General features: G+C 46.8%; 1 protein-coding gene across 1 annotated transcript in view; it reads right to left on the bottom strand.

The window, feature by feature from the left end:
* Nucleotides 1–2,143: 2,143 nt before the first annotated feature.
* The window catches only part of GOT2 (glutamic-oxaloacetic transaminase 2), a 30,002-nt gene continuing 5,679 nt past the window's right edge, over nt 2,144–26,466 (bottom strand). The window contains exons 2-10 of the mRNA XM_015429135.1: nt 22,882–23,038; nt 19,521–19,649; nt 18,542–18,601; nt 18,247–18,408; nt 16,484–16,588; nt 9,668–9,818; nt 6,903–7,068; nt 5,609–5,759; nt 2,144–4,822 (exon numbers count right to left, since the gene is read on the bottom strand). Of these exons, the coding sequence (XP_015284621.1) occupies nt 4,700–4,822; nt 5,609–5,759; nt 6,903–7,068; nt 9,668–9,818; nt 16,484–16,588; nt 18,247–18,408; nt 18,542–18,601; nt 19,521–19,649; nt 22,882–23,038 (1,204 nt within the window). The 3' untranslated portion in view covers nt 2,144–4,699. The remainder of the gene's footprint in view (nt 4,823–5,608; nt 5,760–6,902; nt 7,069–9,667; nt 9,819–16,483; nt 16,589–18,246; nt 18,409–18,541; nt 18,602–19,520; nt 19,650–22,881; nt 23,039–26,466) is intronic.

Below are 26,466 nucleotides of genomic sequence, written 5' to 3'. Positions count from 1 at the left end.
TGTTTCTCCGTGTTTTCACGCAGGCGAACAAAAAAGTCCGCATTCTTGTTTTGAAGCGAAGGGTGTTTCATTTGGAGATGGCGTTTAAGCCACCACGCACAGTGGAGTTGGTTTCTTTGCATCTCCGGTGAAAGTAAATCCAAATGAAATATAGCTTTCGCTATATTGCCTTGTGCCAGAGAATTTGCTTGAGGTAACCATCTTTGCTTTCTTTTGATCCCCACTCATACTTGGGCTCTCATCTGGCTCCGAATTTTGTTCAGAGTCCAGTTCTTTCCTTTTCAAAAACTTGTCCATCACTGCAGTATCTGCTCCTGTCTCACTGTCACTCAGTACTTACTGCGCTTGTCTCCTCCAAATAGCCGCTCAGTCAGCGCTCTTCTGCTCATGTCTCCTCCAGATCCATCACTCAGCGCTCTTCTGTGCTGCGTCCGCGATAATCCTCCAGAGTCCAGATCCATCGGCGCTCTTCTGCGCATCGGCGATCTACTGCGATGTCTCCTCATGTCAGTGTAACAGTGACACCGGAGCCATTTATAGTCCGTAACATTCTAATGATTAGAATCTAATGATTGGTCATTTTTTGTGAGCCGAAGCCGCATGTTACGGATGAAATTGGAATTTTTCCCACGGCACACCAGACAATATCTCACGGCACAGTGGTTGAAAAACGCTGGTTTAATGTACTGTAAAAGTACAAGATTCCCGCCCATCCCTGGACTGGCTTGGGTGGGTAAATCCTGTACAGGCACTATGAAGCAGGTTGGGATGGGACTGGAAGGAGGCCTATCCCTTGCTTTGTGTTGCTCCTCCCCTTTGTATTGTCTTTTATCTCTTGGTCATACTGGAGTGTGATTGACCAAAAGCTGCTAAGAGTTTCTGATGTACATTCTAATGAGGGACAACTGATGGCATCCTGGGCAAAAAGAAGAGTTGGTTTTATACCCCACTTTTCACTACCCGAAGGAGTTTCAGAGGGGCTTGCAATCACCTTCCCTTCCTCTCCCCACAACAGACACCTTGTGAGGTAGGTGGGGCCAAGAGAGCTCTGAGAGAACTGTGACTGGCCCAAGGCCACCCAGCTGGCTGCATGTAAAGGAGTGGGGAATCAAACCCCATTCCTCCAGACTAGAGCCCACCATTTTTTAATCACTACACCACAGCTGCTCTGCAGAACAGAAGTTTCTGTTACATCACTCTGAGCAGTTGAACCCCTTGGCACTACTGCCCAATTCTAGAAAGGGGAGGGAAAACATTTTAGTCTGCTGCTGAAAAACAAAGATGAACCCATAGTTTAAAGATGAACCTATTTAAGGTGGCAGAAGCTTCTGTGAACTTGAGCTCTGTTGGGCAAATGCAGGAAGGGCTGTCATGTATGAATGAGAGGGATAAGTTTCAGAACACAGATGTAGAGTTGATGTTCCCCAACACCCTCCTATTATTCCCGCTCACCTGTGAACTTCCATTACTTGTGTGTATGATTTAATGTGTTTTTTTCGGTATGTGTGCATTTTATTAGGATTTTCTGCTGTTTAATAAAAACAACCGTTTTGGTTAAGCAACTATCTGATTATCGAGAGTTCTCCTAAACGAAAAATCCTCATAGAACAAAGGTGAAGATTCCTGCTAGTTACCTCCCTCTTGCAAAAGCCATTTTGTCTCCTTTACTAATTCCCCAACAAAAACAGGAGACAGCCCTTTTGGGCAACACAAACCATTTGAGGTAACACAAGGAGGAACACTGCACAGTGGCAGCCATTGGGAAGATTCTGCTTAAAGCTGCAGCCAGGATAAGCATTGTTCTCAGAGCCAGCAAAACTGGGCATATCGGCCAGGTTAGCCAGGGGAAGGGACTTGTGACTCATGCTGAAATAAATCCTGTTAGATATACTTTAAGGTGCCACTGGACTTTTATTTTGAAGAGGAAGCAGCCCTGGTTTATTCTCAAACCCACCTCTGCAGGAGGACTTGTCCTATCTACCTGCATTGTCCTACCTACCTACCTGCATGAAGACAGACAGATGTGAAAACTTGAATTGTCTTGATCTAATGTGACACAGTAAACCAAAACGCAACGGTACCGGATGGAGTATGCTCTCCATTTTCTTCGAGCTAGCAAGCCTAAGAAAAAGGCATCATCAAGTCAGATGAACAGCAGTTTTATTATTTGTGAAACAAATAGGCTGTATAAAGGCCTACATGATTTATACTGAACGGCAGAAGATTCTTCTGGAAAAAGGAAAGGAGGCAAGGGCAGGAATCAGACAGCTAAAAGGCAGCCTAGAACCACGGCATGGAAATGACCACCCTCCTCTTAACCCCTCTGAGAAAAGCAGCAGCAACACAGAGGATTTGGAAAGCTTGGTAGTTCTGCCAAAGCATGTTTAAAAGACAGGTGCTGAATGCACTGGCTGCCTCCACAACTACTGCACCGTCGTCTTCTCCCTCTGATAAGAAGGGGCCTCTAGTCTTTCTAATAGTAATACCATTTTCAGCACTCAAAAGGAACATTCTGTTACTGACCTCAAGGAAACAAGCAATAGATGCAGCAAACTGCGATACTGGTTTGACCAGCAGGCGATACCCCATTTTTGTGCTACCATTACAGCCTCTGGCAGACAGATAGGCTGGAGACTGATAAATAAGAAGGGTTGGGGAGAAATGGTCTGTCTAACTCATTCAACTTTCAAGAAACCGTCCCAAGGGTGCTTCCTCAAAGAGGAGTTCTCATTCCAGCTGAGAGCACACATCTTGCTCTAGCCGGCAGAAGCAAGGCCAAGATGACCTTCTCGTTCAGGCTGCAGGACCAAATTGTGGTACTTCTGCACACTTTCCCATGCGAGATGTACACTTTGGCACTCAGTCATCACAGATGGAGCCACAAGATTTGGCAGACCAGAAAGCCCAGGGTGAAAATCAAATTGAAAAAAACAAAAGCAGAAGTTGCACAGTATCCGCACTTACCACGCAAGGGCAGATCTGCCATGGAAAGCAACAGGCTGGTGGGAAATTTAGAGAATGAAAAGAGGGATTGAATTTCCAGAAACCGAACTGGCCGTCTTGTTTTTGGAGAGAGGCAGAGATTTCAGCCTGTCTCTCCTGGGGTACACCTACTTCTCCTTCACCTAGAAAGTGTCTCAGGGATGTTTCCCACGTTCTTTTCAAAACAAATAGGTATATAAGTCCTCCCCACAGCCAAAGATGGACAGTAGGACCTGCCCTCTGATGTCAGTAACCTTAAAAACCACAGAGGTTGGTGCGCTGGATCTCTTGAGGGCACTAGGCTTGCGGGAGCAAAAGAGAAATAGCTAATACTGTGCCTCAGGTGTCTAGGAATTATTGCTGTGGGGTTATTTGGGAAGTCTGGAGCTGTGAAAGCTTACAGCCCTCTGTTCTCTCTCTGGACTGAAGTGGCAGCAGCCCCCCAAAGTAGGATGAGGTCCCAATGTGACCTCCCACATAGACAAGGCACAATTTTAAAAGGAGCAACACTGCACTATACAAGTGGCAAGGAAACTGAATGGGAAAGAGGGTTCCCTCCCTCCAAGCTCAAGGAAGGGTGCAAACTCCTGAACAAGTTCTCTTTAGCGCAGGATTGAAAAGGAAGAGGCTTGCCCCAGCCCTCAAGGAAAGAAGGTGTAGCCAGTCCCCAGGCTTCAGCTCTGGGAAGTTGTGCTGTGCCATACTCAGGCCCAGATACCAAGGGCTGCCAAATATATCACACTTCTAAAGACTCCACACCAGGTGGGAGATAGGCAGAGACTGGAAAGAGCAAGCTTGAACTGGCACTCTGAACTGATTCTAGCAAAAAACCCAAGTCCCTCCTCCAGATGAGAAAGGATTCCACAAGGCTTTCCAAAACAGAGGTTAAAGCCCATGTGACACACAGTTTCCCTTCCAGACTTGATTTGCTGCCATTGCTCAGGCCAAAGATAACTGTACAGGGACTCTTGGCTTCTATCCTACCACTCCCTTCAGCTACATCTGGAGCCTCACTCTAGCCTCAGGAGCTTTCTGCCAATGTGCATCATTCTTCTGTTGGAGGAAGGCTACAGACATGGGTGAGCTGAAGGCTATAGGCTGCAGCCTTTTCATGGTCATCACCCAGAAATGCACCTGCCTAGTAGCAGCCACTGGGGGGATCGAGGGCCCTTGCCTGCCTTGAAAGAAAGGGAATCGGAAGATTCAACGGCTTTCCAAAATGCCCAGGAGAAAAAGCTCCTGTGAAGCACAAGCCTTTGTAGTCTTTTGTTCTTTGAGAAGAGGAGAGCTTCCAAATTACAGTACGTGTTTCATGGGACGAGGAAAGCTCAGGGAAAGACAGACCAAAATGCAACAGGAGTTGAAGTAGCCACACCCCCATCCATGTTTGGTAGCGGGTCAATCAAGCCAGATGTATTTCCAGTGGTTCCCCTACAACCTCTAAAAGCAAGGAAGGATCCATTTTTGGTTAACACACAGATGAATTTCTTTGGAAAAGAGGAGCAGAACACAAATCAACAGCTCTGCCTAGAGCCAAGCAACACTGGCGGGAATGGGAGAGAGGACAAGACCTCTACAGAAATACATTCAGTGACGTTTGAGTGCCATTGGGGGGGAAAGCCATTCTGTGTCTCCCCCCCCCCCATTCTCTGATGTTCAACTGTCCAAAGAAGGTGGAAGAGAAGGCTATCTGATCCAACTCGACTCAACTCTTGGTTTACTTGGAGACTTGGTGAATGGCATGGGCCAGATAAGCCACATTGCCAGATGTCACGCCTGCGACTGAGATGCGTCCATCCTTGGTCATGTAGATGGAGAACTCCTTGGTTAGCCGCTCCACCTGAAAAGCAAACCAGACCATTCTTTGGAACCATTCTGAATCAAGCCACTTTGCCAGGCTTGCTTTGCCATTCAAGGCATGATCCAAAGAGGCAATGTACCATGGAGCAACTCCCTTCCAGAGCAGAACCAAGCTTCAAATGATACCTTACAAAGAAACAGCAGCCAACTCTGCTGCCACGGGGCTCTGGCCCACTAAACAGCAAGTATAGCCACTCTTTTCTTTTGACCTTCTGTAGCTCACAAGCCATTATTTATGATTAAGACGTTCACCTGCTCTGCTTGGCTAGATGTGGTCTCATTTCCAGAGTAGTATTTTCTCCCCCAATGGAGACCCAGAGGGACTCACAACTTCACTCTCCCCTCTCTTCAGTTTATCCTCCCAATAACAACCCAGTGAGGTAGTTTAGGTAGAGGGAGAACAAATACATAAGGCGAGGAGTCACCCAGCAAGCTTTGATAGCAGAATGGGGATTTGATCCTGGGTCTCCCAGATCCCAGCCTGACACTCTAACCACTATAGCATGCACCTGTACTTTGCACCTCCAGGTATACATGATGAAACTTCCTACTTTAACTTTTGATATCCTATTAGTCCAAGGTTCAAAATCAAGTATAATAAGGAGTGGCACTGTTTCACATAAAGTTTAGTTGGCCCATTGGAGGGGGGGGGGGGGGAATCCCAAAACAAAAAAACCCTTTTGGGACAGGTTTGCTGGGGGTGGGGTGCAAAGGATACCTTTTTCTACCCATTTTATCACACATCACAATTGGGTCCCTCACTTACCTGTTCAGGTTTCAGGCCTGTGAAGCAGAACATGCCAATCTGGTCGGTGATGTGTTGCCAGTTATGAGAGGAGCCTTCTTTTTTCAGATTTGCCACCAGCTGAGAACGCATGCCAATGATCCGATCAGCCATCCCCTTCACTTCTTGCAGCCTGTGCCAGGGAAGCAGACATACTGAGATCAGGCAGAGAGAGAAAAATGCCAGAGGTTCGACCAAAGAGGGAAGGAGCATCGAGGTAGCCTCCCCATTTGACTCCCTCCAGAGTCCAGACAGGCCCTGTTGGCGGACTAGAAGGGTGCAACTCTAGTTAGGATTGCAGGACTACTTATTTATTTTATTTACTTTATAGTCTGCCTTTCTCACCAAGAATCAAGACAGATCGCACAGTGTAAAAATCAATACAAGCAACAGAATTGGTCATCTGATAAACAACACAATCAGACAACGATTACAGAAGTTTGAAATAAAGCAAATATTTAGAAATGTGAAATACAGAAAAAGGTACTACGTAAGTAGAAGACAGTGTGGTTGGGAGAAGGATAATATGTACAGCAAACCAGTAATGCAGACCATTGCACCTTCTTGGACTGTTCTGTTGCAATATAGCCCTGTTGCCCTGATAGAAGTGCCCCCCTGAACAAATTCTGTTTTACGTAGTTTGCAGTGACAGAAGTGCAGGAGCTTTCCTGACCTCCTCAGGCAGACCATTCCACCAGGTGAGGGCCACAACAGAAAATGCACTTATATGGGCAGTGGCTGATCTTGCCTATATGCAGGGCAGCGACTCCCCCCCCCCCCCCACCAAGAGGCCCTGCTTGGAGGGGAGAGCAACGTTGTAAGTGGCTTTGGGTCCTCCAGTGGGGAGAAAAGCAGGGTATAAATACTTAAATATTTACTTGCCTGAGATGCCAAAATGAAAGTGAGAAGTATCCAACATGCACCTAATTTGTTATCCCCAGAAAAGCTTGATGAAGGCATGGCATACACCAAGCTTGCTACAAAAGGTGGAACCTGGTTTCACCCACCACATCCATTGGCTTGCGGAGATCCAAGCCCCTCACAACCCCAGGGAAAAACAGCCAAGTGCCAGAGCAAAGAAAAGCTGCAGCACTACTAATCCCCAGGCTGAGTTTGGTGTCACGCAAGACTAAGGCCAAACAGGCTTGGCTTGCTGGCAACTGGCTTCACTTTTCGCCACTGCAGCTCCCTAGTCCATTTCTCTTGAAGCCCACCAGGGACTTTGTCTACCATGGCACGCAACCAGAACTCTGGGAGGATGAGGAGAGGACCTTACCATTCCTTTCGCAAGTCGGGGCTGGTGAGAATAGTAGAGGCAATCCTAGCCCCATGGAGGGGAGGGTTGGAGTACATGGGGCGGATCAGAATCTTTAGCTGGGACTCCACTCGCTTGGCCTCCTCGGTATCCTTGCAAACTACAGTGAAGGCACCCACGCGCTCCCCTAGAAAGTGAGGATCGAGAAAGCATGTTGTTAGCAAGAGGAGGAGGTGTGTGTGTGTACACATGAACCTGCACAGGTGGGCTTGCCCACAGTGGTTCTGCCATGCTGACCCTTATATGCCCAGAGCAAATGTTTAGATCCTCTACTTCAGCAGAGACCTCCCTGAACTAACCCAATCACCTTTTGTCCACCCCACTCCTGCTCACTCATCAGTTCTGACCCTTAAGAACATAAGAGAAGCCAATGTTGGATCAGGCCAATGGCCCATCTAGTCCAACACTCTGTCACACAGTGGCCAAAAATACCAGGTGCCATCAGGAGGTCCAGCAGTGGGGCCAGGACACTAGAAGCCCTCCCACTGTTGCCCCCCCCCAAGCACCAAGAATACAGTGCATCACTTGCCCCAGCCTGAGAGTTCCAATCTATACCTTGTGACTAATAGCCACTGATTGACTTCTGCTCCATATGCTTATCTAATTCCCTCTTGAAGCTGTCCATGCTTGTAGCTGCCACCACCTCCTGTGGCAGTGAATTCTATGTGTTAATCACTCTTTGGGTGAAGAAGTACTTCCTTTTATCTATTCTAACCCGACTACTCAGCAATTTCATTGAGTGCCCACGAGTTCTTGTATTGGTTGCCTGAAGGAGATGCAATATACTCCTCAACCCCTGGACAGGAATCAGCTCTTTCTTTGGAAGACAGAGACTGAAGAGTCACAGAAGTGTGACTGGATCACGTAGCATAGAAACCATGCAGCATAGGAAGGAAGAGTGTTACATGATCCTCAGGATCTCTGCAGTTCTTTCTTTAAGATCAAGATTTTATCCTCACGACGTTAAAGAATAATTCAGACCTGGGTTTTAAAATGCTATATTAGTTGTTCATGATAGGTTTTTATGAAGTTTTACTCTGCCAAAGTCGACTGCCTAGAGAACTTGCTTGAGGCAGCTTACTTTCCCCCCAAATTAACAACAGACACAGATCCTAGCAGACAAAAAGGGACCTCTGGCCTTCTGCCCCACTTATGGCATCCAATCCGCCCGCAACAACTCAGATGCCACCTTAGTCCTGAGCCCCCAAAGATACAGTTCTGAAGGAGACCCACACATGTAGCATTTCGGTGTAACTGGACTGGACAACATTGTCACAAAATATAATAACTAACTGGCTGGAGGAAGCCCACACAACAGGGACAACCACAGGCACCACTCCACACACACGAAATATACAGGCTGTACAAAGCAGTCCACTCCCAGACTCTGAGGGATGCCCCCCACCCGAGGCAGAAGGGTGCCTGGACACAGAAGAAGCTAGAGGATGTCTAGCCTCCAGCAAGGGAGATGGGCTTGCCTGGGGAATGAGTCTCATTAGATTTAGTGGGGCTCACTCCACTTACAGCCTAAGATGCACAGCTGGGAGGGATGAGAAAGGAGGAACCATGAGAGATACCAAAGAGCCAGCTTCCCTTCAGCCAAAGGGCAAGGGGGCACACTGACGGAAGTTTTCCCACCAACATGGTGTAGTGGTTAAGAGAAGCAGACTCTAATCTGGAGCACTGGGTTTGATTCCTCACCTCCTCCTCCGCATGAAGCCTGCTGGGTGACCTTGGGCCAGTCACAGTTCTCTCAGAACTCTCTCAGCCCCACTTACCTCATAAGCAATGCTCCCTCTAAGCTATGGAGTCTTGGGAGCAAAAAACCTATTTTATGAGTTACTAGCATTAAAGTTGTGAGCGAATGATGTGGCTACTGCATAAACTAGTTTGCTCTGGAGCCATCCTTCCTGAGCTAAGACACAAATGTGTGAACCAGAGGCTAAAAAACTGTGAGCTAGCTCACACTAACTCAGCTTAGAGGGAACACTGCTCATAAGGTGCCTGTTGTGGGGAGAGGAAGGGAAAGGCAATTGTAAGCCACTTTGAGACTCCATGGGGTAGAGAAAAGCAGGATATAAAAACAAACTTTTCTTCTTCTCCCCAGTGATTCCCCAGAGGAAAGTTACTAGCCCCCAGGCCACTCACAGGCATAGGAATACCGCAGCACCCCCGGAAAAGGGCAGGATCTCTACCAACTGGCCAGGGACTCCCCAACTAATATGATTTCTGGTTAATTTACAAAGCACCTCTCACACAACATGGTCTGATGAGAACTGAGCATCTTCCAGGAGGCAAGGAACATAGAGAGCAGATCAGAGTCAGTTAAACAAGAAGGGGAGGGGGAGGAGACATGAATCTGCCCAAGCTCTCAAGAGGTCATGGAGTGCCAGGTGGGAAGATTTCGAGAAACAGGGGGATGGCATTTCCAGGTAGCTAAAATGGCCAGAGGCCTGTAGCCAGCAGATTACAGAAAGTGTGTTATCTGCCACAAGAGCTCTGATCATAGCAAGGTCTCAACAACTGGACATGGAGACCCTCACTCGCTTTCTCATTCTTTAGCTTCATGAAAATCCATCTTGCCACCATTCTTCCATTTCTAATCTGGTGGCACCTCTAAGATGCAAGGTTGTGTTTTCAGTCAACCCAGTCAAACTTTCACTCCTGGTCCCACATGCACCTCACACTCCATCCCCTGGAAAGCAACATAGCTCGTCTAAACTTACCATACAGGCCCATGTTTTTCGCATACGACTGGGACAGCACAACGTTAATGCCTTGCTCAATGAAGTGGCGGACAGCCCAGGAATCTCTGTTTATATCCCCACTAGCAAAGCCTTGATATGCCATGTCAAAAAAGGCAAAGAGGTTCCTTTTCTGGAAGAGAGCAGAGGACATCTTATCAGTTTTCTTAAAAACAGCAAGTTCTCAGGATCCTCGAAGGATCCTGTTACTGTCTGATGGGGATCTGGGAGACCCAGGTTGAAATCCCCAGTCTGCCATGGAAGGCTGTTGATCTTGAGCTAGTCACAATCTCGCTCCACATGACATTCTTCACAGGACTGTTGTGAGGAGGAGACAGAGGAGGAGAATGATGCTGTAAGCCTATTTGGGTTCCCAATGGGGAGAAAAGCAGGGTACATACAGAAACAAATGTATAGCCTACTGTGCCTGCTACCTAATATGCCTCGTGCCGAGACAGCTGTGTTCAAAAAGGGCTTGTTTGACTTGTCTTTGAGTGCCAGCTCTTCATGCAAACTGAACTACACTCATGCATACACCCCATAATTCTCTGCAAAGTGCCAGGATTCTGAAACAGATGCTCCCCGGTGAATGAGGCAGCATGGGAAGCATCCCAATAGGACGATATTAGATAGATAGCTATGTTTGTTATTTTGCAGTGCAGTAAAAAATACTCTGATTTATCCTTATGATATTCCAAGGTCAGAATGAAGAGTCACTGGACAGATACAGAGCTGCTCACAGATAACTGCCTGGCCCCATTGTTAAACCAAAATACTAAACAGATACGGATGGCTAAAAGCCCAGACTAACAAGCATCTGGAGTAAAACGAACATTGCACAAGTTGTCAGAAAAGTAAGAAGGAAAAGACAGGTCTACTATTTGATCAACAACACAGGTCTACTTTTCTGGCAAAGCAGGGAGATAGCTGCCCAAGCACACACACACAAAAGAAAAACTGCAGAAACTGTAGCTCACACAGAGAGAAGTCCAGCAAAAGCCCATCCTGAGCTCCTGCTCAGCTCCCTGAAAATCCAACACATCAGGATGAACTCTGCCATAAACTCACCCGCAAAGATGCCAACTCAGGACAGTCATCAAGAATGCCCAATCACGTTCCGGTTTATGGAGGCACGCTAGCAGACTCACCTCCCAGACCTCCCGGGGGTGAAGCTGTGCTCCAGCTGAAGAAGGGGGTGTGCAGGCTCGCAACCCCCCCCCAGGGGCCCGGCGAAGGGACCCTGGCCATGGAACTTTCAAGAGGTCGCCTCTTCGATGGTGGAATGCCCGAGAATTGAGGCGCCTCTTCATTCCGACGGTTCTCCGTGCTGTGAGACCATATGGACTTAGTGACACTGACCGGGACAAGCGCAGGAGATCGTGTGGCAGAAATGGAATGAAAGTGAGGTCGAACGACCAATTATGAATGTGAGTCAATTCCGAAGCGTTTAAAGGGGGAAAGATAGCTCCCCACCCCACTCCACAGAATGGGGGGGGAGAGCGGGGGAGGGACGCCTCCCATGTGCACGAACTTTTGAGCGATTGAGGGGGGGAGTGGAAGAAAATGCGTGGGAAACTGCCTAGAAGTACTTACCAAAGCGAATCTAAGTGGTCAAACACACATTCAGAGACTTAAAAAATTCACGAAAGTAAACCAACGATAAAGATGGCGGGGAAGAAGGACAGAGAAAAACTTTTGAAAGCGAAAGGGTCTGAGAGCCCAAAACCGGAAGTTACCAGTGAGGTGGCAAAGTCTATAGCGGATTATATGCGCCCTCTGCTGGAACAGCTGAATAACTTCAAGGAACAGATGTCTATAATCACTCAAAGCATTACTGCACAACAAACCCAGATAAACGATTTGATACAAATAATGAAGCAAGATGCTGAAAAGGTAAAGGAAGTGGCTGTAACTACACAAAAGGTAAAGAAGAAAGTGCAAACGCTGGAAAGGAAACAAACCTCTATGGAAGATCAACTGTTGCGAGTCCAAATGGAAAAGGCCAACATGATACTTCGTTTCCAGGGCATGCCAGAGAACAGAGGGGAGAATCTTAAAGAAGTGATGAGTGAACTACTAGCCCCAGTGACAGAAATGAAGGTGGAATCGCTGCTTAACGATATGGATGTGGTCTACAGATCATATTCAGGCTACATAAAGAAAAATAATCTGCCTGGGGAAATTGTGGTAAGATTCTCGAAGAGGCATGTGAGGGATGCAATCCTGAAAGTGGTTGCTGGAACACCCCTGAAAGCGGGGGGGAATACCATCAGAACACTAAAGGATATTCCATTTGAAGTAAGACAACGGAGAAAGAAGTACAAAGAACTTGTGCTTTTTCTTCAGACAAACTGAATTGGATATAAATGGCTATTTCCAGAAGGCGTTACTTTCAAGATTGAAGATAAAAAAGAAAAGATTGACTCTGTTCAGAAAGCTCAAGAATTTCTAAGGGTTTAGCTGGGAAGGCCAGAGGACGGGAAAAAAAGAAGAGAAGAAGAAGAAGAGATTGGATTTATACCCCGCCCTTCACTTGGAGTCTCAGAGCGGCTTACAAACTCCTTTCCCTTCCCCTCCCCACAACAGACACCCTGTGAGGTGGGTGGGGCTGAGAGAACTCGTGACACAAACTGCTCTTTTTCAAGGACAGCTGTGCCAGATCTTGTGACTGACCCATGGTCACATCAGCAGGTGCAAGTGGAGGAGTGGGGAATCAAACCCGGTTCTCCCAGATTAGAGTCCACACACTTAACCACTACACCAAACTGGCTCTCATACACCAAACTGGCTCTCAGAGGACAGCAAGTCCAGTGGCGAGCTAAACTCTGGTTCTTCCGGAGAGGACTCTCTGTCAGAGCAAGGGGCAGCAACCCCAAAAAGTCCTTACAAGTTGCGGAAGAGAAGGGGAAAGGAGAAGTAAAGGCTGAAGGACTCTGAATTGTGCCTTTGAGACTGTTGTTATGTGATGATCGGGGGTACTGTTTCTAGGCAGTTAAATCTAAGCTTTAAAGGAAAAGTGTTATAAATGTTTGACAGTTTATAAAGGGATCAATGATGGGAAGACTTGATGTAACTAAGCTAGTTGGAGGATCTCCTCTCTTGGGCTTTTAGTTAGTAGTGGGTTCTTTACTTTATCCCGTATATGTAGTTTCCCCTCCCTTTTCTTCTGTTGTAGTTTTTGTAGTAATAAAAAATAATAAAAAATCCCCTCCGGGGGCTCAAAAAAAGAAAAAAAAGAATGCCCAATCACATCCTATCCCTTTCTTGGGAAGTAGAGAGCTTTTGGTTAATTTGCACTTGCTGGGGGATTCTTAGGTAAAGAATAACCTACCAACTCTGTTTTCCAATGTGTGCTTGAAAATTTCACCACTAGTTTGCACCGTCTCCCCCCACCCACCAGAGAACGCAACCCCTCCATGATCCCCAATGGGAGAAGCAGACAAGTGGCTGCTGAACTGGAGGTGGCTCCCCACGAGCAATAATGCCCAACATTTTGACAGTACATCAAGTGTGTTTTAAAAATATCCTACGCACATTCTCATACTTCTTACAATGATCCTGCAATAGTTACCCCTCTGTTATAGACGGGCTTGCCTAATGTTTCCCAACAAGCTCACTGCCCAGGAGAGAGACTCAGACTCAGGTCATCCTGAATGTCCTCAGTCTCTTCCCCACTGTGCAAGAAAACTTACAGTACACAAGCCTGCCTACTCTGCAGCCTCCTGAAGCCGCCCTACTTGGCAAAATTATTGCTGGTTGTACCCTGCGCATTACACCCTTACAAGAGCAGTGACTTGCTGCACTGCATGTTGTGAATAGTGAAAACAGATCAATGGGATATGCAGATGTTTCTGCCTAGACAAAACCTTCATGTATACAGTAAAGGATGCAAGCATACCTGAAGGACTGTCTGCTCTCTTACAACCTACCTGACTGCCACGGTAATCTTCCGACGCCCTGCTTCAGATGCCTCCACCTGAGATTAGGTGGGTGCCAACCTAGGCGAGGGCCATCTTGGTCATGGCACCAAAATTCTGAAACTCCCTCCCAGAGACTTGCCTGTCCCCTTCTGTTGCCATCTTCTGTCGGGGGTCAAGACTTTTTTTTTGTCTGGGGGTGATCCTTCATTCCTGTCCTACATTATAATTGTTTTAATGGTTTTATACGTGCATTTTAGCTCATTTTAATGATGCATTTTCGTTTGGTTTTAATAGGTTTTAAGATATGTTTTTACTAGGTATGCTTTTAATCCGTTAGCCACCTTGGTGGCCCTGATGAAGGCAGAAAGGCAGCATATAAATTCTGTCCAATTTTATTTGCAATACAACCGCAGAAGGAGAAGGAAGATGCCAGCACCCAGGCAGGCCCCTGCCAGTTTGGAGGCAAGCAGCATCCTTTTAGCCTACAAGGTAACAGAGACGAAAGGCTGCTGTTAGTGAGGAAGGGGGGAGCAATTTCCCCACATGCTAGGACTCTTGCTGAGGGCTGCATCAAGGCCAGGAGACTCCCAAGCCAATCTACACTTCTGCTGCTGGGTGGTGAAAGTGTCCAATTAAAAACTGCCAAGCCAAAGATGGGATGACAAGGGAACCACCTTGAAAATCGAAGAAGTTTTCAAAGGCTGGTTTCCAACAGTAACCCTCAAGGGGGAGTGGCTTGATGAAGGCTCCTGGTGTTCTCTCCCCCTTTCCCCTCACTTCAAAAGCAGCCCTAGGGAGAAACTTCCTAAGTTAATGACTGGAACTCTCTCGAACCCAGACCCTCAAAGCTCAGTCCTCAACCAACTCTTTCACACAGTTTGTTGGAACTTGCTCTTCTGCTCTCTTCTCTCAAGAGCAGCTGGGAGAGGCACATCTATTTAGAACCTCTCAACAGAAGCCCAAGGGTACTGAAAACGTCTCCCTTTTCAATTTGCAGCTTAGTCATTTTAATGGGATATTTTCCCATAAGGCTAGAAGGTTGGGTTGTTTTTTATTTGGGGGGGGGGAGGGGATGAGCTTGTTCCTCACCCTACACACTCACAGTAACCTTCTGGGGGAATCCCATTAAAATGATAAGTTGAGGACTGAAGTTTGAAAAAGAAGGAATTCTTTTTAGAAATAATCATTCTTCAGTTTAGACGTTTCCCCCATCCAATTCAGGAATGTTGTTGGGAGTGGTGAGGAACAAGCTCATTAATTCCCCCCCCCAAAAAAAAAACACCCAGTAATCCTATGTGGAAGTGTCCCTGTAGGATTGCTGAACCAACAATAGGCATTTGAGAAGGTATCAGCTGCCACAATTCTTAGGCATTCTCCATTCCACTGAACTTAGATGAAATGTACAGAAGGCTATAAGGGTTAGCAGTCAGACCCCCTCCTCTTGCTAAGGGGCAGTTTACAGCGAGAATAACCACAAACACCCTTCTTAAAACATCTCAAAAATCATACCTGCCTGGCCCAAAATGACACAAAATGGATGCCTGTCAGAAACAAGCCTGGACATATAGTTTAGAGGTGTACGTGAGAGCGGCTGGCTAGCTAATGACCTCCATGCATGCCCCGGAGAGATGCATAATTTAGGATGCCCAAGAACCTATTGACTCGCCTTGGACTAATCTCTTCAACACCTAGTCTCACTTCCTTGCACCCATTTACCTTAATTAAGCAACACTTAAAGTCTATTCACTTTCCTAGATCCAGAGGAGTTAGCCATGTTGGTTGTTACTGTGAAACAGTAAAAAGTCCAGTAGCACCTTTAAGACTAACAAACTTTATTCTAGAAAGCTTATGCTACAATAAAGTTTGTTAGTCTTAAAGGTGCTACTGGCCTTTTTACTATTTTACCAAACCTAGTTGTTTTTCCCATCTCATACTTGCAGGGTCATCAAGCTCTGTTCACCCCTATAGTTCGCCTCAGAAAAACCCATCAAGCTTCTCATATCTTTTCATCCAACTCAGAAAAGCCCATTAAGTTACTGTTTTTCTGGCAAACACATCATATTTTTCATTTTGCCCTATATCAGAAGGCAGTTTGCTCCCCAGGAGTGTGCGTGTGTCTTGGATCCTCTGCACACACACCCATTTTTCTGGGCACTCTTCTCTCTTTACAAAACATTGGTTGTTTTGCTGCTTCCATGGACCTCTCCAAGAATGGTAATTATCATCCTCCCTGAAATCTCTCTCCCCTTTCCTCCCTGATTTAGCTACCTCTTGCATGTGTATTTATTGTGTGGATTTTGTTTTATTCTTTGTCTTGTTAATAAAAACCTTTCCAGAGCCAGTTTGGTGTAGTGGTTAAGTGTGCAGACTCTAATCTGGGAGAACCAGGTTTGAGTCCCCAATCCTCCACTTGCAGCTGCTGGATGACCTTGGGCAAGCAGTAGCTGCTCTCTCAAGGACAGTTCTGGAAAGAGCTCTCTCAGCCCCACCTACCTCACAGGGTGTCTGTTGTGGGGAGGGGAAGGGAAAAGAGTTTCAATCTCTTCTCCTTCTTCTTCAAATGAACACCTGCTTGGTTTATTTCATATGGGGAAAAATCCTCATAAACACTGGTGGACAATCCCAGTTACCCCCACTCACTCTGTCTCCTTAAGCTAATTCCCCCAATTCATTAGGAGACCACCTCTTTGGGTAACAATATTTCAGTTCCTTGCAATTCCAATAGCAAAAGAAAGACGCCAGTGATAGCAGAATATTAAAGGCCAAGCGTATTTAGAGATATTTGTCAAGGAGCAGCCCTGCTACAAATGTGCCCCCCCTCCGACGCACCAAGACTGCATATAAAGAACCAAGCCAGCAAGCCGGTCTCTGGCCTTACCTTCACTACGGCCGCCAGCTCCTTCCACTGCTCTGGCCGAGGGTCTACACCAGTTGGATTATGAGCACAGGCATGGAAGAGAATGACACTTTGCTCCGGAATTTTCTTTGAAACAGATAGAACAGGGGTTCTTGTTAGTAGTGAAGATGTTAAGAATCAGCTAGAAAAAAATGCAGAAACCCACTTGTTGACCGAGATCAGCCACTATGTAAAACAGCTGCATCTGGCTTCCAGATTGCTCCCAAGCCAGTTTCAAGGTTCTGGTGCTTACGTTCACAGCCTGTGACCCAGGTACCTGACTCTCTCCTCATACAAGACCTGTGCACAAGTCCCACCAGACCCCTTTTAGCAGCACCCCTCACTAAGGCTTGATCCTCTGAGTGCATCTGAAAATCTTTTCCAGTCGTCCTTCACCCTCTGGAATCAGATCCCATAAACAGCAAGGAAAGCATCATCCTCATCCTTTAGGAGGGTCTTATTTGAGAGCACATATTACTGAAGATTTAAATATTCATTAATATATTTTTGCATAGAATTTCTGTTTGCTGTTGACGGGACCAAATTATTTATCAGCTGGCTGCAGAAACCTGCAGAAACCAGAGCTGTTACAAAGGTAGGGAAGAAATCTGTAAATATGGCATGTACACTGCAGTTTGTGTATAGGTTTTTAAGTCATCAGGAAAAAAACCCCTTATTTTTGCTATGGCCTGCCAACAGTTGCCATTGTAAGATGAGAGGCTCCTGACAGTGCTCTCTTGGTGCCTGCTGAGCAGAAAGTGGGTGGGGCCACAGTGAGGCAGGGCTTCTTATTGGCTGCCCTCATTCAAATAAAAGGGTTTTCCATGGCTGCAATAGTGGCAACAACCACTGGAGGATCAGGTGGGACAGTAAGCTCCTGGGCTTTCCTTGTCCAGTGTGTGGTTCCACTCCTCCTTCAGGTTTTAATTCACCCATCTCCTCTCCTCTCCCAGGTGTTTATTCCTTTCTGTCTGTGTGTGTCCCCTTTCCCTCCCTCCCACTTTCCTTCATTTCTTTTTATTCCTTCTCTGAAACTCTTTTGCAAAGCAAGGAGGGAGGTACTGGGCTTGGCTCCACCACCCATGGGAGCCATTTTTCAGTGGGGCTTCCCATAGGTTTGCCATGTCCTACCTGGCTGCCAGCACAGACTTTTGGGGGGTGTTCCTGGAAGGGGAGGGGATGTCCCCAACATGACGACATCACACAGAAGTGACCTCCCCACACGGGGGATGCAGCCCCTTGGAAGGTGCCAGTGGCACCCACTCGCAATGGTGTTTCACAAGCAGGAACCGCTATGCCTGAACTCCAAGCGGTGAATTCGTCACTTGGAATTCAGATGCAGGCAGCCCCCACTTGCAAACAAAAATTAAAAAAACCTTTAAATGGTTTTTTGCAAGCGGGAGCCACCTGCGCCTCAACTTCAAGTGGTGAATTTGCCACTTGGAGTTCACGCGTGCGGCCAGCAGCTGCCCTTCTCCTTCCCCTCCTGCAAGATTTAAAGGATCTTCTCCAACTGATTGGCGGGCTGGCAACCCTAGCTCCCCACCCAGGCTCAAGACCTCTAAATTAGATCAGTTTTTTTCAAAACTTATTTGCTAAGATAACCCATTTTCGTCTTTGTTTGAAGGCATACTTGACCAAGAACTGAGACTCTTTTGACTATGTCCATTTTAAGCCTCCCATTATAGACAACTCTTCTACAAAATGTCTGCATTCAAGTTGCATGCAATTTCCCATGAACCTACAGAAATGTCCTCCACAGCTCCGTTGAAGTCAAAGCCGCAGGTCTTGGGATCATAGTACCGATAACTCTGGAGCTGCATCCCGGCATCCCGGAAGATGGGGGTGTGATTGCCCCAGGATGGTTTAGGGAGGTAGACATCACGACTATATTTGAAGAATCGTTGCTGTAGCAAGAAAATGAGAAGTCATATTTGAGTGGCCCAAAACCACAGCAGATTCACTGGACTAGCTGTATGTAAACCGTGTGCCCCAAAAGGTCCCTCTGTCTTTCTGTGACAGAATTAAGTTAGCACTCACCAAGAAGTTGGCACCCACTCTTAAAGATCCAGTTCCAGAAATTGACTGCACAGTGACATACTGAAAAGGCAAAAAAAAAAGTGTATATGATATGGCCAAACAGATAAATATTCCAGTAGTACACCATATTGTTATCATTCAGTGGTAGGGCGGGGGGGGACGGACACCAGGTGTATACACACACGAAGCTGCCTAATAGTTTGGTAATTTAAAAAAATTATACTGGGAGAGAGCCGTGAGAAAGAGAAAAAACCAACACACTGTAATGGTGGCTACTACCAAAATAATGTAATTGTAATGTACGTAGTAAATCAGTTATCAATGGCCAATCAGAAGCCCTGGTGGGCAGAAGGCATGTCAGTAATGCCTAAGCTTTCTTTAGGACCATGTGTGTAACTCTGAACTTCCTTGCTGCAAGAAATGGCTTGATTAGGATTAATTTAAAGTTTATTCCAGCTCCAAGAAGCCAGACATTACAGGCAGCACTGGGGATGTTCTAGGAGGCAATTTCTATTTGCAGTGGGCAACAGCAAGGCCTGCAGTGGTGGTAGTGGTGGAGGAGGAGGAAGAAGAGAAGAGAATGGATTTATACCCTGCCCTTCACCACTTGAAGGAGTCTCAGAGCGGCTTAAAATCTCCTTCCCCTTCCCCATCCCACAACAGACACCCTGTGAGGTAGGTGGGGCTGAGAGAGCTCTCTTGAGAACTGCCCTTGAAAGAACAGCTCTGAAAGAACTTATGACTGACCCAGGGTCACACCAGGAGCTGCATGTGAAGGAGTGGAGGATCAAACCCAGTTTTCCCAGATCAGAGTTCACACTCTTAACCACTATACCAAACTGGCTTCCCTCCACCTTTCCTGCAGCAGGCAAGGGTTTCAGAGCATACAACTAAATGGAGAATAGCTCCCTGAATATGTAGGAATTCTTGCTCGAATACAGAATTATTTTGCTTTGAAGTCTCGAAGTCTGCTCCTTACCCGTCCGCTCTTAATAACCTCATTTGTGTCTCCCAAAGCCAGCTCAGCAGACGCCTTGTTGAACTCTGCCAGCCCCGCAATGGGTAAGTATTCCTTGTCCAAGTTCTTTGCAGCTAGTTGGGCCTCTGCCTAGACAAAAAACATACACATCCTAGTTAACTCATTTGCATTCCCAGTGCATTAAGAGGAAGAACAGCTCCTGCCCACCTGATTTACCGCTCCTAGTTTAGCTTTCCAAATGAGGGAGGGAGAGAGAGGGGTCTGTAGAGTGAATGATTGGCTTTGTTTCACAGAAAGGATCTGCAGGCTTTTCAAGTGCATGGTACTGGGTAATGGAGCAGAACCTGTTCAAAGTCCAGCTCAGGCATTCTAGAACGTTTCTTGACCACCCTCTTGCTCATCACTTGAGACCAATGTTCCCTCTAAGCTGTGGAGTCTTGTGAGCAAAAATTCCTCTTTGTGAGCTGCTGGCATTAAAGTTGTGAGCGAGTGATTTGGCTACTGCATAAATTAGTTTGCTCTGGAGCCATCCTTCTTGAGCTAAGACAAAAATCTGTGAGCCGGAGGCTAAAGAACTGTGAGCTAGCTCACACTAATTCAGCTTAGAGGGAACACTGCTTGAGACCCATTCTCTGGGGCTCCCCAAAGGAACTGCTCTGCTGCACTCTGCTCGTGGCCACCAGTTGGGTCCAAACTAAACTTCCCATCAGCTGAATAGAACTTTCCTGCCTCCCACTGATCTCCACAAAATACTGCTCCATCCATTCCAGTGACAGTTCCATCCTGGCACTCCCATCCTCCCTATGAGGAAAGGTTAAAGCACTTGGGGCTCTTTAGCTGGGAGAAACGACGACTGAGGGGTGACATGATTGAGGTTTATAAGATTATGCATGGGAAAGAGCAGGTAGAGAAAGAGGTACTTTTCTCCCTTTCTCACAATATAAGAACTCGTGGGCACTCCATGAAATTGCTGAGTGGTCAGGTTAGAACGGATAAAAGGAAGTACTTCTTCACCCAAAGAGTGATTAACACATGGAATTCACTGCCACAGGAAGTTGTGGCGGCTACAAGTATGGACAGCTTCAAAAGGGAATTAGATAAGTATATGGAGCAGAGGTCCATCAGTGGCTATTAGCCACAAGGTATAGATAGGGACTCTGGGGCAAGTGATGCTCTGACTTCTTGGTGTTTGGGGGGTCGTGGGGGGGTTTCTAATGTCCTGGCCCCACTGGTGGACCTCCTGATGGCACCTGGTATTTTTGGCCACTGTGTGACACAGGGTGTTGGACTGGATGGGCCTTTGGCCTGATCCAACATTGGCGTCTCTTATGTTCTTATGTCGTCGTCGTCCCATCCCCACCCCACCCCGGCCTGGTAAGATACTGGCTTTTCTTGTGCCATCTGCATTTCTCTGTTGGTTTTTAATCTTCTTTTAATTGATGCTCTATTTATTTATTATTTCAATTTCTATCCTGCCCTTGCTGCGAATGGACTCAGGGTGGCTTACAGCAATAACTGATACAATTCTAAAATAATACAATCAGATAATACAACAAAACCAATTTAAAACATTTAAAATGGGAAGCGCAGTACATTCAATTCCAGTTTCTACAGCCGGGAGATAAATGGGCCGACACCGAGCTAAAATGATCTTATGCAGCAGCAGTAGGGAGGCCAGCCGGTAGATGCCCACTGCTTCAACCAAAGACCCGGAGGAACGGGTCCATTTTTTTTTATTAAGTTTTTTCAAATATATAACACACACACACACATAAAGTACACACACTAACATACTGACATATACACACATTACACACATACATATACTGGGGTTGTCTACATTTTTAACAGATATTTATATTACTGCCTTAATCTAATATTCTTGTAACCTGTGTAAGTAACCATCTATATCTATCAATCTAAGTATATATTTCATTTCTGTCCATTCTTAACTTGCCTACATATACTTATCATACCAATTATAGAACTGTACCCAAGTATTCTGAAATATAGAGTCTGTTGCACCTTTTACCATTTTATAGGCCCTGCAAAACTATAACAGGTCTCGCCAGGCCCTGACCTCAATAGAGAGTATGTTCCGTCAGGCTGGGGCCAGGACCAAGAAAGCCTTGGCCCTGGTTGAGGCTAGACGGGCATCTTTCAGGCTGGGGAAAACCAGCAGATGGCTATCCGCAGAGCACAAGGCTCTCCAGGGCACATATGGGGAGAGGCGGTCCTGTAGACATGTCTGTTCCAGGCCACACAAGGTTTTAAAGGTCAACACCAGGACCTTGAAACAGATCCAGTACTCAACTGGTAGCCAGTGCAATGGGAGGAGCACCGGCTGGATGTGTACCTGCACAGACATCACAGTCAGCAGGCACGCCACTGCATTTTGCTCCAGCTGGACTTTCCAAATTAGCCTCATTTAATTATTTTAATTAAATAAATAAGCAGAGAACCCTGAGAAATTAGATGGGGGGAAACTGTGGAACTGCCAGCTTAGTCTGGATCCAGCCCACTGTTTTCTCCAGCTTCAGCTACTCAGAGTAGGAAGTCCTGGCAGTTCAGACTAGACCCTTCCATTTGCTCTTTCCTCTTACAATCTGCACAGTGAGATAACAGCTTTTTCCATTTACGTGCAACTACCCAGTGCAGTGCCCACTCATTTAGTTACTGCCCACTCGCCCTTCCACCCCTAATCTATGCACTGTGATCCACCAAGTACATAGTCAAAACCCTGTTGTGGTAGTGCCTGGGCTAATTCCTGGCGCTGGTTTGCTGTTTGTCTAGGCTAATAACCAGAGGATTAGTTAGCCATTCTGCCAATCCAATTTCAGCTGCTAAAGCCTCGCCCGTTTCAACCTTTTCTTTAGTGCTGGGAGGGGGACCCACAACAAAACCTCTCTGTGCAGATACAAAGAACTTACAGCCATGACTATGCAAGGCAGTCTAAAGGCTGAGATCAGGCTGTGGCAGCGGAGACTAGTACTACCAGCTCCACACTTTCCTCTTAGGCATAGCATAGTTAAGTGCACCAGGTTCAGAGCCCTTAAAAAGAGTGAAAAGCAACCAGAAAGTTGTTGCCATCCAATGTACGAATGCCTGGAAATACTTTTCTCCATGTTGAAAGCACAGGGTACCTTTGACAGTAGTACGTAACAGACCAGATGGCCTGTGATCTCTCTACCATTCACAAATCAACAGATCCCCTACTAGATGGGCCGCTACTGAGTCCCATTTTATGTGGGAACAGAGGCCAAGAAAGTAACGGCCTAAAACAATCCTGCCAGGAACTGAGCTCAGATGTGCCAAGCCCTAAACCAGCATGAGGAAGCAGCAGCAGGTTCCTTTTGCTTACTTTGTGGACACAGTTCAAGACATAGGGCTTCCCGTTGTCATCTCGGTATGCCCCGACTCCCAGGTTCATCTTCTTACTGTTGGTGTCCCGCTTGAAAGCTTCTGTCACCCCCAGAATGGGGTCAGGAGGTCCCATTTCCACATGAGCCCACCAGGAGCTGCAAGGTGAACACAAAAGATGGGTGAGCATTTACATAAGAACATAAGAGAAGCCAATGTGGGATCAGGCCAATGGCCCATCCAGTCCAACACTCTGTCACACAGTGGCCAAAAACACCAGGTGCCATCAGGAGGTCCAGCAGTGGAACCACGACACTAAAAGCCCTCCCACTACTGCCAAATTTACAATCTGACACCTTTCATCAGGAGCTGAGCCATACAGTGCAATGCCTCTGAGTCTGTCTGCCTGGAGACCAGGCATTTTGCATCAGGTCTCTACAACCAGTGCCCTGATGCCCAGAGCCAAAAGCCACGACCTCAGCCAGAAGCAGGCGTAACAGCACAATCCTGGTTAGAGTTACACCCTTCTAAGCCCAACGAAGTAAAAAACCCCCAAGGAATGCATATTTACTATCATTCAAACAAAGGCATTCTTGTTTGATTAACCAGGGAGCTGTTTCCATGATTTGCAAGCCTCAAGTCCAATTAATATGGGGCTAGATGCCTCTTATCACAGAGGTTAGTGTTGGACTAAGCCAGGGAGAATATCAAATCCAAACTCTGGCTCATCATATTTTACTGGTGGACTTAGATAATTGTTCTCTCTCTCAGCCTAGCCTACCTCACAAGGTTACCGCAAAGATAAAATGGGGAAGAAGAGAATCATGTGTGCTGCTGACCCAAGCTCCCTGGAGGAGGAGGAGGAGAATAAAAATGAAACAAATAAGTCTCCCACTCCACCCCATTACAGCACACCGTTAAAGTGACCATTCTGGCCATTCAGCACAGATGCACCTCGTTCTGCATATGATTCATGTTTCTCGGGTATCCTCACCCTGTGCCTGCAGTTCCACACATCCACGATAGTGTCCACCAGACTGGAAGTTTGGCTTTGAGAGAGCTTACCAGGAGACGTGCCACTGTGTCAGGCTCCTGGACAAGAGACTCCCAACAACACTCTCTTTGGTAGTGATTTGTTTATTGAGATATCATCATGATCCAGGCTAGTACAGTACCGTGTCAGAACTGAAGTTCTGGTGGGAAAATTCAGAGATGGACAGTTCAAAAGGGCCTCCCCCCAGAATAACCAATCACACTTCGCAGCCATCCCGCCTAGCACTTGCATTACTACTCCCCCACCACCACCTGGGAACATACGATCCCGTTATCTACAAAAGCAAGCTGGCACAGCTTTGGTTTCAAGGTCATCCCTCAAGGAGGGAGGTGCCTTAAGGAAGAGTTATGACACCTATTGATAGTGCGGTTCACACACTCAGCTATTCACCTCCCCCTGGGAATTTCCCTCCCCCTGCAACCATGGCAAACTAATCAGAGTTTGACACACTGTTGCCAGGGAAGAACGGTAGCCATTCTCTCAGGGACATGCCCCTACCGGCCAGCAGTCACGAGCTGCTCCTCAGAACAAATGGCAGCAAGCCAGCCACTTGTGGCCGCCCCAACAGTCTTGCATTTGTGGAAGGCTTATCCGTTTTGCCATGATGAAATCCAAGCCTCTTATAAATAGCTGCATGTGTTAGAACACAGGCAGCAATTGTGGAGGTGGAATAGAAACCAGGCAGTACAAATTGCTCTTAGCCCTGCAGAAGTCAGCTTATCAGCAGAATTGCTTTTACTTGGAAATATAACAAAATATCCGTTTTGTTAAAGCTTCTATTGTCAAGACATCCAAGATAAATGTATCAGCCAGTTCTGCACTATGAACTCCAAAGGTTATGAAAGAGCCTCTATGGGGCTAGATGCCTCTTATCTCAGAGGTTAGTGTTGGACTAAGCCAGGGAGAATATCAAATCCAAACTCTGGCTCATCATATTTTACTGGTGGACTTAGATAATTGTTCTCTCTCTCAGCCTAGCCTACCTCACAAGGTTACCGCAAAGATAAAATGGGGAAGATAACACATGGAGTGGAGATAACACATGGAGTGGCTGGCTTTGAGGAAGACCCTTCTGGATACAGAGGGTCCCCAACCATTGCCACAGATCCCCAGTGGCTACTGGAATGGTGCTGAAGCCCTCTGGAAGATGGGCATAAGTACTTCCTCATGCTAAAGTCACATCCAAAAAGTACCAGCCTCCCCAGTCAGGTCAGATCACTCCCACCACCCCTTTAACCCTGGAAAGGATCAGGCACTCTGCTGAGGCTTTGTTAAGACATGTGAATTTACAAAATACTGCAATCTCTCAAAGAGTTCACGAGCAACCCACCTTCTGCAGGATGCTGATAAAACAATGCAACTTCCGTGAGGGTAGCAAAGGTCATTTGGGATGAGAGCGTGAACATTCAGGGCCTGAAGGTGAGTGAAACTAGTCACTGTTGGCAGGAAAGAGGACAAGCTAAGCTAAGCAAGGAAGCAGTCCAAAGGGTAAAGGGGAAGGTTCAGAAAAGAGCCTGGTGGCAAAGACAGCTGTCAGGGGAGAGATCTGGATACTGCAAAATCTTGGCATTCAGCAAGGAATGGCAAGTTGGGCCACAGTAGGAGCTGAAAGGAACTTCACATGCAAGGGAGAGGAGACGGGAAAGGCAGGAGCAGCTAAGAACAGGGGTGAAGGCTGAACATCACATGTCAGTTTGATATCATTAGCAAAGTCTTTATTGCTCTTGATCACTGAGTTCTAAACTTCAGACATAGTGAAGCCCAGCCTGCTGCGTAGCTTTCTTTTTCTGCAAACCCTCACACTTAACCAGGCACCTGTTCCGCTGAAAATTGCCTTTGGCCTTCAGCAGTAGGCTGCCGCCGGCATTTGTGGACAGCTATTTGACTAAGTCAGCCTCTTTTTGAATGCCATTTAACCTGCAACTTTTGTGGGAACGCTCTGTCAGACAACAGCTTATCTCTATTATTACGAAGGATCTATTTGCATTCCGGTCACTTCCATCACGAATACACCGAGGCCCATCGCAGAACAATCAGGTTATTTTAAAAAGTAGCCACACAAACTCAAGGTGGTGCAGCAAGCAGTGGGGCTGTTTTTCAGGGTCAAAAATCACCCACATGGCAGACTCCAAACAAGAAAAAGGGACAATAAGGGCATGTACTGTGGAGCCTTTTTACCAACTGCAGCTGGTATTCGTATATAAGAGGCAGAGAAGCCCTGCCAAAAACACGCACACACACTTCCAATCTATATTCTAATACCGAAGTGCCCCCTGGTGTGTGGATAGCTAAATCCACACACCGGGGGCACCAGGGGGGGGAGAGTTTTGGGCATACGTGGGGCAGTCCCCACGTCTGCACAAAAATCAGAAACCCTGAAAAAAAATCGGGGGGATGTTTAAATCCCCCCGAAACTGGCAGAGCGTCCCCTGAGCATGTGCAGGGAACGCTCTGCGAAGTCCGACGCCGCTTGGGGGGGCGGGGAAAGAACAACGAGGGGGGAAGGGGAAAAAACGGCGAGGGCCGAGTGGC

The sequence above is a fragment of the Gekko japonicus genome, unplaced genomic scaffold, assembly GCF_001447785.1.
Source record: "Gekko japonicus isolate JY-2015 unplaced genomic scaffold, Gekko_japonicus_V1.1 scaffold2256, whole genome shotgun sequence".
In the NCBI taxonomy this organism is placed as follows: domain Eukaryota; kingdom Metazoa; phylum Chordata; class Lepidosauria; order Squamata; family Gekkonidae; genus Gekko; species Gekko japonicus.
Note: the sequence above shows the minus strand (reverse complement) of the source record. Positions and strands in the feature narration are given on the sequence as shown.